A 16,059-nucleotide genomic window follows, 5' to 3' on the forward strand; every position below is an offset into this window, starting at 1 on the left:
TAATTTTATTACATACACAACTTCATTTCATGTGTGTGTGTGTGTATGCACAATTGGCATAGAATATATAGATATACACTGTATATCTGTACATATCTAATGTTTTATATATATATATATATAATCGAAGTAAATGCTCTAGCTCTAAATCCAGGAACATTAACTTTGAAAATATGATCAAGGTATTATAATTTTATGAGAGAATGTTGACGGGAACGTTGAGAATAGCAGTTACCCAAGAGGAATACACACACGCGCGCATACACACACATATAGACATATATTCCTACTACATATCTATCAACTGACCTTAACAAGTGTAAACAAAAAGAAAATGAATATAAATGAAAGGAGAAAATGAAATGCATACTTAATAGAGTTATAAAAAGGGGGAATCTTTCTATTTATTTATATTTCTTCGTATTTTCCGGAAGAAATACTTGAATGATATATAAACAACACCGAGGGTAGATGATAGCAAGACAACATTTCAATATACAAGCATCGATCGAAACACTCCATCTCTTACAAGAATCATTAACATTTAACACACACACATGAGTACAGTGAGAGACAGGTATCCTCTAAAATCGACCCCTGATATTGTAATCACTGTACTTCTACTGACTCATTTGCTAAACCATACATGTGCTTCTCTGGGTGTTCTTTAAGTCTTTTTCTAACAGGGGTACCCTTAGCATCTTTCATAAAACTTAACAGAACTTCCGGCATTAATCAATTCTTCTTAATTCTCCATCATTACTACACATCGTTAAAATCCTTCAACACCCAAGAATGCATATAGTTTTTTTTTTTAGTGTGTTTTTTTTACATTTTTAAAGCTATTTTCTAACTGTCATTTCGTTAATTTATACAAAATGGCGACGGTATTCCGTGCCCAGTGTCAACTAGAATTCTTAGGTTGGTCCGCATTTACAAGCAAAAAAAAAAGCGGCAGCATCGCCAACTAGAAATGTATTAAATGACATATCATCTTACCTGAGGGGTGGTGGCTTGCAACTGTTTTTGAAATGCGTCCCTTTCTCTTTCAACTTCACCTAGTTTTGCTTGGCCTAGACTGTAAGCTTCTTGGGTCTCACGTAAGGTTTCCATCAACTTGTCGCGCTCGTCCAACATGTTAACCATAAGCTGTTCGAAATTAGCATCATCTTGAGCACCCTGAGCTTCCCGGTCATTCGACCCATCTTCCGAAATCGTTGGCATCACGTCACACATCATTTTGAATGCTTTATATTATGAAGAACTCTACACACGATAAATTTAAGGGGGGAAATATCCGAATGAAATGGCTCTTTTTGGTTTTCTAATCCTTTTTTAAATATCTTCTCTCTTTTAGAAAGTAAAAATTCCTACTAACCACCACCACAGGGAAAGATCATACACAAACTGTTGTTATAATTCTAGGTAAAACACACACTCCACAGAGATCCGCCTACGTTTATCCATATTTTCTGCAAGATAAAATCCTAATCTTTCCGTTTAGATATGTCATGAAAATGTACATCTCTCTCATCTCAAGTTTATGTGACAAGAATCGTTGAGAATCATACTGAGGGGCTCCGGTGTCCTTCCCAGAGAGGGCAGTAACAGTTATCCCTCACACAGAAACCCTTTCGGAAGCCATTTTCCTCCCTCATAAACTGTGTCATTCCCACAATGCATCAAAATAGCCTCTAGTTCGATTTTTTGCCACTTGATGGCGTTATTCATAATGTTGCATTATGAATATGCTGTTCACCCGGCGCTTAGTATTATCTCACGACCACAGAGAACAGAATACTATACAACCGACGCATAAAATTTTTGTCTTTTCTTCATATATATACAAACGATTTTATAACTGATTTTTTTTTCCCGTTATTCAATGATATTTTTAATTAATTTTGTTTTAAATTAGAAGATAATTTTTAATAATTTTCGAAATTATTATTATTTTTCATTTTGACTAACCAGTTATACTGCGCTGTGTAATGTAATCCGATCGAATCAATTTCCTTGTAGATTACATGTATACAGGAAGCCTGTTGGATAGCAGTGTAAGCAGTGCCGTCTTATTAGCAATTGAGGCGTAACTAGCCGTGTTTGTTTCATTACATTATGGAAGTTGTCTGTCTATCGAATGACTTACAATAAATTCGAACAGCATTAATTGCCGTGAGGTCATGTTTTGCACCAACATGTGGAAATGTCAAAAGAGTTCAAGAAAGAGCTAAAAAATAAAAAACGAAGGGATGTCCTTTTAACAGGTAAGTAACACTTCAAAAACAACCGTACGTACCCATGAACCAGTAAAGCTTATGTTATTTTTACCAAATGTTATTACCAAATGATCATTCGGTGTTTACAATTTTTATGGTCATTCAACTTCGTTTTAAACATTTGTTTTATAATTTACAAGTAATATAATCCTATCATCTCATTTTATTATACTACCGTTTTGTTATTGGGTCTGTTTTGGTCAAGAACTTCATTATTTTCATGAAAGTATACGTGTCCGTTTCGGTTGCTCAGCCAATGTGACAAATCGGTCTTCAGTGTTTATATTTAATCTTGTTAATTATAAATTTACGAAAATTAACTCTTCTATCCCCGTGGAACTGGTATTTGTTGAATATTCACTGCAACTGTTGATGGCTTGCATAGATAACGTATCGAAAATTTCCCGCTTCATAAGTAATCGATTTTCATGCTTAAAAATTAGGTTCCGATACATATATATATATACATGTATGTGTGTAGTATGTATGTAAAGTTTCAGAAATCTATTTTTTGTTTCTTGAACTAAATAATAACTGTTTATTCTCTTCCACTATTGTTTCTTGGGACGATACGACACACCTTAAGAAAATGAAATTGTTGACGTGGTATAAAGTACATCTATTTGTATCTTTTCGCAACAGACGGTCAACTTTGAAATAAAGTGAATTTATTCTTTTTGGTTCAACTTTTGTCTTCTCTTTAATGAACTCAAATTCTTCCGATCCTCGTTTTTAATTTAACTCTAAACACTCACGATCAAATCTTATAAACTATTATTACGTATCCAAATATTTTGATTTAGATACCAAAAACCTCTTTCTCTCCTCTCCCTGCTATATATGTATATATAAATATAATGTTTGTGTATTTAATTTTGGTGATGTTCCTTTATACTTGAGCTGAGACTTAAGTGTTAAAATTGAAAGAATTCTGTCGTGTTGCATTGTGGCAGTCATTCCAAACACTTCCATATCCTATCTAACTTTTGTATTTTATGATTTTATTGCACACGTTAATGTGTCAAAAAATGTCTTCATGCATGCATAACCTGATCACAGACAATTCCTTTGCATCTGGGACAAGTTTCAAAACAACGAATCTGTCATATTTTCGAACTGTGTGCGGTGTATTCTTTGATTAACGCTGATATTTAAAAAGAAGCCTTGCTTGCATATGTTTGTAATCAAACAATTGTTAATTATAACTCAAAGGTATCACTTGATTCTGAAATTTCTTATTGGGCTGTCTAAATAAGTTTAAAATTATGTTTCTTGTTCGCCCCATTTACAACTGGAAAAGGTTCCATTTCAGTATGACCATACAAATTTAAAATGTATTCTATAATTCTTTTTACTATAGGCAAAGGCCTGAAATTTTAGGGGAAGGGGCTATTTGATTACATGGACCCTAGTGTTCAGTTGATACTTATTTCATCAACCCGAAAGGATGATAGGCACTGGTTTGCGCAGGAGTTTTTTTATAAGGATAAAAATATATAATTTTTAAAATCATTATATACTTCAAGATGCAAGCGAAATAATTCTGATGCGTTTATATATATATATATATATATATATATATATATATATATATATATATATATATATTGTCCCTGGTGATTGTTTGAATTAAAAACATGTTCTTTATCACATGGTGAGAAATCCCGAAAGAATGTTTCTGTAAAATTTCTAATGTTGATACTCAAATTTTTATTTTAAAGATAAAAACAGCACCAAACATGCAAAAGTACAGGTTATATACATATATATTACATGGAATCTTCCTATTCATCATTTCAATTGAAACCGTTAGAAAGTGAAAGTGTATGCCATGCTAAAACTTTGGTTATTCACATAAGTTTCGTTATTGAATGTACATTATTTTACTCGTTATTCTACAACAGAATATCTAGAAAATATTTTCATTCCGTAGAAAAAGAACACGTTCTGTTATTCGTAACTGATTTTCTTTTCATTAACATGTTAACTTGCATCTACATTGCACGCACCTATGCTATGTAGTGTGAGATTCCAGTTTTTATGAATACCATTTTTTTTTTCCCCAGTTGCTATCTCAAGAGCTAGCAACTGGTTAACGTCGACGAGTCATAACTTAACATATACCAACTACATATGTTCATTTTATAGATTGTTCAGTCACCAATATCGTGATCGTTACAATCACATGGAACATACATTATCAGTCATTATTAACATTTTGGTATCGTATTTTCTTCCATTGGTGAGAGAATTGACCACCTGGTGTTTTTATTTTATTTTAATCTATTTTTTTAACTATATTCTTTGAGTTCGAAACTCACTTTTTAAGTGAAATGAGTTTATATCCCTCCACCAAATTGAGGGATTTTATATAATGCCCACTAAGTGTTACATATTACTATAGAGCTGGGGGTGGAGGGGGCTCTTAATTTGCTTAATATCATGTGACGAGTTCCTACAGAATATACGGAAAATACAATAGCAATGGGCATTGCATGTATTTACAAAGTATAAAAACTCCAATAGTACGTGTTGTTTTTTTCTTTTTTTTTTTTCAGTTTTGTCCGAAACTCTTTAATAGTTTTAATGAACATGAGTGTATTATTGGTTATTTATTAACATCAGAGAAATGAGGACTAGGTCAAATGTTACAGGGTTTCAACTATAGTCAGTGATCATCATTATCGTTCCCACCATGATTCTCAGGGGTTCATAAAAGCTGTTGCTTATTATCAAATTCAGTTTCCCCCTGGATAGGGCACCAGTCTATCTACTGCAAGAACTCTGAAATTTCGAAGCTTGTTACTCACAGTTAGATAATCTGAGGTATAAAAAATAATATAACATTGTCAGAATCGTAAAATAGCTACAAGAGATATGAACTTGCAACTTTCTCCTTTTGGTCATTTCATTTCTGTAACAGTGGTGAACCAAAATGACTATGTAAAAGTTCCTGGTCATGTATTTTACTGTACTGGCTGCTTTCACCCATCACCCGGTAGTAAAAAAATATAAACTGCATCCATTATGACATCAGCCTGTCACTCTTAATGAATTAGAATTCCACCAACTTCAACTTGAAGATGATGCTCCTGCATGGCCGCTGACTAGTGACTAAAGCAAAAGATAAAAGATATATCACAGCTGTAGTTCTTCAAGTTGTCACTCAAATACTGTTATTATCATACTTGCCACGTCATACTTTTCGCTCAACAATATATTCAGTCGATGACTTGCATTTCCCAGGGAAAATGTGTTGTAGCCATCTATACGATGCAGATATTCATTGAACTTCATATTCTCACCACAGCCACATACAAAATCAAATTCGGTGATCATCATCATTATCATCATTGTTTAACATCCACTTTCCATGCTCGCATGGGTTGGACGGTTTGACTGAAAACTGGTAAGCCGACGGGGCTACACTAGGTTCCAATATGATTTGGCAAGGTTTCTACAGCTGGATGCCCTTCCTGATGCTAACCACTCCAAGAGTGTAGTGAGTGTTTTTTACGTACCACCAGCACAGTTGCCATTGACCTGACACCAGTATCAGCCACAGCTACAGTCTCATTTGGTTTGATAGATCAACACAGGCATGGTATATTGCCATGGGTCTTGGTCACCTGTCCCTGCTCAATGCTCAAACAGTGCTTTTTACATGCCACCATCATAGGTGCCAGTCAGACAGCACAGACATCAGCCACAGCTACAATTTCACTCAGTTTGACAGGTCTTTAGAAGCACAGCATATCACCCAACAATTGAAGGGTGCTTTTAACAGGCCAGTTATGCGACACTGGCATCAGCCACGACTACAATCTCACATGGTTTGATGGGTCTTCTCAAGCACTTCAAAGGTCTCAGTCACTTACCATATCTTCAAAGATCTCAGTCACTTACCATTGCCTCTGTGAGGCCCGATAATCAAAGATCATGCTTCACTAGCTCATCTCGTGTCTTCCTGGGTTTACCTCTTCCACAGGTTCCCTCCACCATTAGAATGTGACACTTCTTCATACTGCTGTTCTCATTCACACGCATCACATGACCATACCAACCCAGTCGTCTCTCTTGCACACCACATCTGATGCTTCTTATGCCCAACTTTTCTCTCAGGGTGCTTACACTCTGTCATGCATGCACACTGACATTACACATCCAGCAGAATATACAAGCTTCATTTCTTACAAACCTATGCATGTCCTCAGCAGTCACAGCCCATGGTTATAATTTTGCAGAAAAGTATTTGTACCTTGTATATTTGCTCTTTATCAGTTTAACTCCTTTATATTAACATTTGACACACCTGGTTAGTTAATAATCATGTTTTTTTTTTCTTAAGTTAGATTACAGATGAACCATGAAATATTTGGTGGATCCAGCTTAATGAAAATGAAAACATTACAATGAACATTTAATAGTATCTAACCAGCATTCTCTTAGCCTTAGTTGCTCCCATACAGTTGACCTGCCATTAAGATACTTCCAATCATCCCTGTTTTCAACATAGTCACCTGCATCTTACCAGGTGATGCTAAGTTGTTTCAGATATTCTTTGAAAATGGCGTACCATATCTTCTTGAGTCTCCCTCCCTTCATCCTTCACATAGTACCCATTGTATAGCTGTTTTGGAGATTCATTCTTCCAGTAGTCGGAAAACATGACCTGCCAATCTCGCTCTTCTTTCTGCCGCAATCTCCTGGAAGGTCATGCAGATTGGCTCACCCCTAGACTTCAGAGTTCGCAGTTCTGCCCCTGTAGGAGATTTTGAATATTCTGCATAATTATTAGCACTCTACTGTCCACTATTTTTTATTTCTTAATTATTTGATTTTGTAAGAAAACTTTTTGGGCTGGAAAACACCTACTTTGACAAGATTAATACTTTTACTCTCTTGGAGGCCTAGTAGTGTCTGGTACATCCCTTATACAGCTAACATCCACAACTGCCAAATCCCATGTGGTTGACACCTACAACATCTGGAGGAAATCACCATTACAAAATCTCTAAGAAAGCAAAGGATACATTTATGCATGACATGGCCTGCAAGCTGTACCACTTCTTACGGTTCCTTGATAAAGTTCTCAACTAAATTTGCAAAATCCTATTTGCTATTCTTTAATCAAAATGAGTTTTTTAGCAGTGCACCTGTAGCTAGAGCCATTATATTCACTGTTCACTTACATATAAATTCCTGCTATGCACCTTAATCAATGCACCTCCCAAACTTCTCTTCCTAGCATCTTCCCCCTCATCTGTATACAGTGAACAAGTTATATCTAGTAATGAGTATTGAGTGTCTTCCCTTAAGCTACTTCTATCCTCACCAAACACATCCTTTCTGACCTGGATAGCTACCACTTTATTTTCCTCATTTCCTTATCTCAAAGGTGATGGAAATTATTGTAAATGACCTTTGCTTTTATCACCTACACATAAGACAAAATGCAGTTAGAATCTTCATAAACTTTAATTATACTAAGTGTCACAATCTTTGATGGCCTTTCATTGTGATCACATACCAGTAACATAGACATAGAATTGCATCTAAAAGACCAGACCAGGAATTACCTCAAGTCTGAGCAGTTATGGACCCCTCTACAAAAGCACAAGTTCAACCACAGAGTATTGTTCACACATCTGGCTTGGGTGGTTTTAAGTTCCTATTTAAGATAGGTCATATGATTGATTTCCTTAGTCAAAGGAAGCAGTTCAGAACCCATGAAACTTTTTGAGACCTCCCAAAACCAGTAAGACCTTATCCATAGGCTTGCAACAGAGTGGAATCTGCTAAACAAGCTGAAGGACCTGATGAGTGGGTCAAATGTTAACTTCTTAGCATATCACTACCATACACTCATTGACATGCTGCATCATCCACTCTCTCTCTCTCTCTCTTTCTTTGACCATCACTGCAGCAGTTTCTACTTTTCAAAAGTAGCAAGCTGTCACACCTGTGTCCACTAAATACATCCACCTCTCCTCCTTTCATTGTCTTTCGTGTTTCACACTGTCTGGAACTTACAGAGGTTCAGCTTAAATTGCATCAAACTCACCAGCCTGTAAAGTGCCCCCCCCAATAAGTTCTGGACACTGCTCTGTCTTCCTTTAACCAAGTAATAAATGAATAAAACAAAAGAACAAACAAGCTAGTTAATTAACATGATTAAACCAACACACTTTCCTACATGCACTGTTTTAGAGTATCTCATTCCAATAAAATTTGTTCTTTCATTATTGGATACTTGAGATTTACATTTTCATTGCACACAAAAGTATTTTATTTTCCTTCATAACATATTCTGACCCTTATGGAAATGCATTGTTTTATGAAGCATCTTCCTACCAAACAAAGATTGTGGTTTTATTTCATGAGATTATTTGTCACTGTATCACAAAACAGCCACTTGAGGTGAATAATTACTGTTGGAACCCTTGAACTCTGTCATAATTCCACTTAGATTGAAATTCTATTTTTAAAAAAAAAAACCAATTGTCTTCTCTCTTCTAGTTGTTATCTGTTGCATAGCCTTGATACTGGTACTTAGTGACTTGCTAGGTGTTAAAGTTAGAATAGAATATGCAAGATTTTTTTTTTTTTTTTTTTAATGTTGCAATAATTGATCTGCATTACAAATAGCAGTTTTGCAGTTGTTTAGTACCGTGTCTGCTCTGATGAAGCAGATTCATAATCAGAACAGTTCAGTCATGCCCATCTCGTTTTTTATCCCCCAGATATTGTGCCAAAAACTACAAAATCCATTATGTCTTATTTAAGATGATAAGGTATGATTTGAGGAAGCTTTGGCTGCTATTTCTAACAGGTTGGAGGCTTCCTTATGTAATTATATTTATCTCTGCCTCTCTTATAATTTAAGAACAAGACAAACTAAAAACAGTTCATTCGGTTTCTTTTTTTACCTGTAATATTACTTTGGAAAGCTAGCATTCCACTAAAACTATCACAGAGAGCCAATATGTTAAACATTATATACAACCCTGCCAGAGATCTTCACTCAGTACCTAAGGAACACATAATAATTGAACCAAACACATTGTAAACGCATACCATAAGCAATCACTATCATCACCATTTTTGCTGCTTATCATGCTGGCACAGCTTAGTGAGTCTATTTCAAAACAGTGTATCTCCACTTGTGGTCCTTCATCATCTCTTTGTGAGGCTTAGCATCTTGAGATCATCCCCTACCACTTCTACTTGCATTTTCTTCTCACCTCTATTGTACAGCACTTTTTTCACCCTGTCATTCTTTATACGTATTGCATTGTCCATACCATCTCAATCTTCTATTTCGTACACTACATCAGATACCTCTGATGCCTAATTTTTCCTCTCAGCACACTTATCACTTGTAGTCTGTTTAGTTACTCCTATACACTGATATTACACATACAGCAGAGGAACTTAGTGAAGAGAGGAATAAAAGTTGGCAGTTGTTTGCTCCAGTACACAATACCTTTGCAAAATCTTCTTATCCAATCATAAATATCTCATTTTAAAAACATCACCTCTCATACCTGATCCAAGCAAACATTTTCTCATTTGTATAACTGTAACAACAATAGCCATAGTAGGCTCAGTGCCAATCACTACCAGTAAATCCCAAGATATTGAAACTATGCATTAATTGTTGAATAGTTTCCAGATGGGTTACTGTTGATTTTGGTCCCATGTCAGCCCTGATTGAACAGGTCCTTAATCAAATGTGCTCCAGATGTGATCATCCTGCTTTTTAGGTATCTAGTTCTTCACTGTGTAGTCACCAAATGGTTAAGTGGTTAAGAAGTTCACTTTGCAATCACAAGATCCCAGGTTTGATCCCTCTGCATAGCATCTTAAGTCCTTCATTTCCTATGAAGCACAGACCATCAACAACTTTTCTCCACTTTTCTAAACTCTAGGCAGTCTTTTCTGCTTCCTTTCCCTAATCTTATTGGTATTTCATTGATACTTCTGTCTTTGCTTTTTTTTTTTTTTTTTTTCTTGGTAAGGATGTTGGCTCTATGCAAACTTATTTTTACCTCTGGGAAGAAGTGGTCCATATTAGTCTGGCCTCCAACCTTTGGACTGCTCGGTGAGAGGCCCTTCCATGAGCTTGCCTTCCATAAGGACTGGACATTCTGCTGGGTGACATCTTGAGTAGTGTTGTATTCTATAGCTTTGGGTTGATCCATGCCTTATCAATAGAATTGGGTAGATGGAAACTGTTAGAAGCCTGCTGGTTGTATTATACTTATAATTTAAAGAGGTACTATCTTGTCACACTGATTCTGCCTGAGATTTATGTTACGAGTACACATGTCTGTGAAACGTTCAACCACCTACAGAATCACCTAATGACTAGGTAGCTCTGTTCATTGAATAACTGAATTCTGAATGTCTAACAACAGAGATCCACCACCACATTGCCCAGTGTGTCCTTCCTTTTTTGAGATGGTAGACTGGGTTTGAAAACTATTTGATTTGTAATTCTTACTGGTTGAGTGACAGATTAGAGGCTCCCTCATTTACTTTTAACACCAGCTGGCTTCAGACTACCAGTACTTACAATGTTCATATTCAAATTCCAATCAAAATCTCATGGCATAAATGATAGCATGAAATTTCAGAAATATTTAAAGTTACAGATATTTTATTAAAGCATTCCCATATATCGATCATATTGAAAATTAATTGAAATGCATAAGTTGTTTCCTCATGAGAAATTTAGTCATGATAGGGTTAAGGATGTGCAACTAAATGGTTACTAAGGTGTTGTAAATATCTTTGGCCAGATAGTTCTACATATGGTACTTACTATAAATGTCAATTGCCAACTGAAGTATTTACAGTCAGCATTTATGGCTAAATGATTGCCAATCAATTTGTTCATTATAGCATTGAATTCTATTTCAGTGTTGCAGTGTCTTTATATAGACCATATAGCTCTAATTTTCTCAGTCTAGAAACTGTCCAGCTTGACAGTAAAAGTGATTGTATGTTTCCATGGATGAGTGAATAAGATGATAGCCTCATGTATATATATTTATATAAGCACACCTATGTCCTGTCTCTGGATACTGTAACAAGATTGGTCAAATCTCTGGACAGTTGTACAGTGGCTGGCAGAACAAGTAGGAACGGAGAAAAACTTTGAATGAGCTGGAAAATAGCATATAGTTTGTTGATGGTAGTGTTTAGCCCTATGTTTATCCAACAGGCTTATGACCCAAAGGCAATCTGGTTGTGACCATCCCACATTTTTATATATCTGGCACTACTATGATCACTATTTATCCTAAATGCTCATGCTTGTTTTCAGACTTTTAATTAGCCCTTTTTTTTATATATTCCAAGTAGCACAAAATTTTTCTTTCATAAATCCAAAAGTTACCCTGTGGGCTAAAAAAAAAAAATTGTGATTATGTAACATATATGATGCATGAATGTCAGGGAAATATCTCCTGTAAATCACACGTGGCACACGGAACTGGTAAAGAGTCATAACTCTAGCTTCCTGATTGACTCATGGCATCTAGTTTGTTAATTTACATCAGTGGTTCTCAACCAGGGCCCACATGATCCTTTGGTGGTGATCCATATAAGATTTTGTTGTTAAAAATTAGGTGCAATAAATTGGTTTTATTTCTAAAACACACAAAACATTTTAACACTTTTTTTATACAATTCCTAATAATATTTAATTATAAAAATATAATAGGATTTTTTAAACATAAAATAGCTATTAGGGTCCACCTGAGTAAAATAGGAATCAGGAGGAGCCCATATGTAACAAAACAATGGTTGAGAACCATTGAGTTACATTATTCTTAGAGGTTCTGTAAAGGATCACAGGTACTGCTCTCCTCCTCTACAAAAAAAAATGAAGAATAGATATTTACAGTCATTGAATTAAGAATAACAAAGATCAATGAGATTGAGAAGTTGATTATAAATAACTTCTTTCTTCTTCAGGAATAAAGTAAGATGTGATACTGCATGTGTCAGAGGAATTCCTACACAAGAATTGTTGTATATCTTTATTAATCCTTTTCTTTCTCTTTCACAAAGTTAAATTTAATCAAAAATTTGAATGTTTTGTCAGTGCTAAATCCATTAGGCACCACAAAGAAGGTATAAGAAATTTTGTCTTAACCAATATTTTTGCACCAAATTCCCTTAAAATCCCTACTAAGAAATCATTTCTCCCTTTAGGGCAATGGTTCTCAAGCATTTTTACATATACACCCCTTCGATTACTGTTTTACCTGGATGGACCCCACAGCCATTTGATGTTTAAAAACCTGTTTTATAGATATTTCTGTTAAAATTCCTATTTTGTTATTCATACAGGTTGAGCTGTGTAAAATGTTAGAGAAAAAAACCCAGCTGCTTTCTTGCAATACATATTTCAATCAAAACTTTACATGGACACTTAAAATACTACCATGGATCTTCAATTTACTATTTTGCTAGTGTAGACCCCTGTTGAGAACCATTACTCTAGGGTTTCCTTACTCCCTAAATTCGCCAATATTTCAAACATTCCAAGTGTCATCATCATTGTTTTAATGTTCACTTTTCTGTACTTGCATGGGTCAGACAGAATTTTCTCAAGGCAGATTTTTACAGGTCCTTCCTGTCACCAGCTCTCACTTCTTTCCAAGCATAGTAATATTGCTCCATAACCAGACATGTTTTCATGGAAGATTGGAAATTAATGATAGTACTTGTATGATGGTGATGCTCATTTACCATTTTCATGTGATATTGAGACATGGAGGTACAGCCACTACACATTCTTTATTTTCTCTCCTTGTTTCTTTCTGTGGAAGAGCATGGGCTCGAAACGTTAAAGACTTTTTCACTTCCCAAGCATTAAACTAATACATCTGTTTGTTGTCGACACCACCTGTCTTCGTCTTTTATTTTTTTTTTGTGAATTCTCCCCTACATACACAGCTAGCTTATTTCAGTTTTTGTTTACCAAATCCATTCACAAGATTTTGGTAAGCCTGGAACTATAATAGGAGACACTTGCTCAAGATAGCATGCAGTGGAACTGAATCCAAAACCGTGTGGTTGGAGAGCAAATTTCTCAATCATACAGTTGAATAATAAAATTATGAATATAGAATTTAGCACAAAAGTTATTCAAAATTGTATTTGCATATAAACCATTTGCAAGACTATGAGGCGGCGAGCTGACAGAAACGTTTGCATGCTGAGCAAAATGCTTAGCGGTATTTCGTCTGCCGTTACGTTCTGAGTTCAAATTCCACCGAGGTCTACTTTGCCTTTCATCCTTTCGGGGTTGATGAATTAAGTACCAGTTACGCACTGGGGTCAATGTAAGCGACTTAACCCGTTTGTTTGTCCCCTCTATGTTTAGCCCCTTGTGGGCAATAAAGAAATAAGACTATGAGACTTTCACCACCACAATAAGTTTTAACGAGTGTTATCATTTTGTTCCTCTCTTAGTTTGTGACAGACAGCTATCATGCAGAAAATGCACAGCTTCCAATTCCTGTTTTCTGATTGGACTAAAAATTATTAAACTTTGAATCTCTGTAACATTTTTCTAAATTTTTGTGGGAATAAATGAATCCTGAATTTAGATTCAGCATGAAAAATTACATCAGTATCCCGAATTTGAAAATTTTTACTTAATCTCAAACTTTCCAAATTTTTGACAGCAACCAAAAAGATCTGGAAACCTAGTCACAGAGTCTGCACTGGAGTGTTTCTTTGCAGTGTTTTCACTTGGTAGGCTTGAAACTTACCATCTGGAAGGTGCTCATGTGCATTAACAATGTAAGTAAAATGGATTTGCTTCATTCAAAAAGACAAAGCAAGATTGTGAGATTTTGCTGTTTGGAACTCAGTAAACACTTTTGAATTAAAAAGTACATTCATTGTTTATACAAAACAGGGACAACTGAAGCCATTGAGAGGGGCTTCAACATGTTACTTAGTCTGCTAGAAATAGTAAACTTTGCTCAAATCACATTTGCAGATCAATGCTGCGTGGTTAAGAAGTTTGCTTTGTAACCATATGGTTCAGTCCCCTGCATGCCAACTTGGGCATGCATTTTCTACAATAGCTCCTATTCAAACAATATCTTGTGAATGAATAAATGAATTTGGCAGATGGGGAAACTGCTTAAAAGCCTGTCATATGTATATATATGTGTGCATTTTTGTGTTTGCCTTTCACCACTTGACAACTGGTGTTGGTTTGTTTGTATTCCAGAAACTTAACAGTTTGACAAAAAGAGACTAGCAAACTTTTAAAAAATTACTATGGGCATTGATTTAATGGGCTAAACCCCTTCTAAAGCAATACTTCAATATGGCCACAGTCTGATGACAAACAAGTAAAATATTTATCTTTTAAAAAGAGAAAAAAAGGCAGTCACAGCTGGAATACCTTTTCTTATAGATCTTCCCCAATCAAGGATGACCTGGTCTTAGCAACAAATAAAAATACTGCCTACTTACTATGTGAATGGACCCAGCAGGAGGTCAGTGTCATCTAACAGTACAATGGATGGTCTTCTTACTACACTCTGCCCCAGTATGCATTCTAATGACAGCAAAAGTTTGTAGAGGAGGAACTAGCAGTGACTGCTGCTGAATTATCATTAAAACCATTGACTGTGTGTGTTTGTAGAGCTGATGGGTGGGAGATCTGTCAGATAATAAGAACCTGAACATAAGTGTGTGTGTGGAGTGGAGAAATATGACAGGAAACTTGTTTAGATACACAAGATTAGCTTTTGTAATGAGTGCAGCAAAGATATATCAGAAATAAGTAGAAGAATTCACTACTCAAGTTAGTGGCTGAATACACCATTTGGTGTAAGAACCAACCGCTACTTGTTTGTGGTTTAATAAGATTGTATTTAATTGGATTACTTCAGTTTTGTTTTTTGGGGTTTGTTTTGGGTTTTTTTTTTTTTTGTTACTGGTTTTAGTCATTGGACTGCAGTCATTCAAAAGCTTCAGTCAAACATTGGCGTCGGTACGTCATTTGGTACTTATATTACCAACCTTATAAGCAAAGACAGGTTAAGTCAGCCACAGTGTAAAGCAGTGGTTCCAACCCTGAAGTACTTCCACCCGCTAGTGGATGCAAGATTACAAGATACCATTCCAAGAGCTGTAATGAAGAGACAAAGTATATAGTTTATTAAAATCACTTTTTAGAATAAAATTATTAACTCTCAAAAAATATCTCTGTTCTATTAAGCACACCAAGAATTTTATTCTTCCTCAATACTATAAGAAGTTCATCATCATTATTTTAATGCCCATGTGTCCATCCTTGCATGAGTCAGGCCGAACTCATTGCAGCAGATTTTATACAATCGAATACTCATGCCGTCATTTGTTCCAAAGCAAGATAACTTTGATGGGTTTCAGCCAGTATAGACCCAGGCCATGTCTAACTTAATAGCACCACCTGGTAAGGATTGAAAGACATTTACAACACCTAGGCTTCCCAAGCAGTCACCCATCTAAGTACTAACTAGGCTTGATGTTGCTTAACTTCGGTAATTAGATGAGAACTGGTGTTTTCAACATGATATTTCTCTATTGGCCAGACATGTTTTCCATGGAAGATCAGAAATGAACATCATCACTTGTAGGAGAGCTGTAAATGAGTTCCACCATTAACTGGAAGTTAAAACCCTGTGGCAGACTGACATCTGCTTCAAGGGATGTTGTAATCTCAGTCACCTATATGTCAGATTAAGAGCTGGCCCTA

At 35.6% G+C, this 16,059-nt stretch overlaps 2 protein-coding genes across 24 annotated transcripts in view; one reads left to right on the plus strand and one right to left on the minus strand.

Annotated features, from left to right (window-relative positions):
- The window catches only part of LOC106869751 (liprin-alpha-1), a 323,446-nt gene extending 321,781 nt beyond the window's left edge, over window positions 1–1,665 (minus strand). For all 23 annotated transcript variants that reach the window (XR_016242521.1, XR_016242520.1, XR_016242519.1 and 20 more), the window contains exon 1: window positions 1,000–1,665. Coding sequence is in view for 19 of the 23 variants with exons in the window: in XM_089354797.1 (XP_089210923.1) it covers window positions 1,000–1,239 (240 nt within the window). In the remaining 4 variants the exon portion in view is untranslated. The remainder of the gene's footprint in view (window positions 1–999) is intronic.
- Window positions 1,666–1,714: 49 nt separating this feature from the next.
- The window catches only part of LOC106870907 (transmembrane protein 183), a 56,507-nt gene continuing 42,162 nt past the window's right edge, over window positions 1,715–16,059 (plus strand). The window contains exon 1 of the mRNA XM_014917140.3: window positions 1,715–2,267. Within this exon, the coding sequence (XP_014772626.1) occupies window positions 2,207–2,267 (61 nt within the window). The 5' untranslated portion in view covers window positions 1,715–2,206. The remainder of the gene's footprint in view (window positions 2,268–16,059) is intronic.

This window comes from Octopus bimaculoides, chromosome 7 (assembly GCF_046866305.1).
Source record: "Octopus bimaculoides isolate indiv1 chromosome 7, ASM4686630v1, whole genome shotgun sequence".
Classification (NCBI taxonomy): domain Eukaryota; kingdom Metazoa; phylum Mollusca; class Cephalopoda; order Octopoda; family Octopodidae; genus Octopus; species Octopus bimaculoides.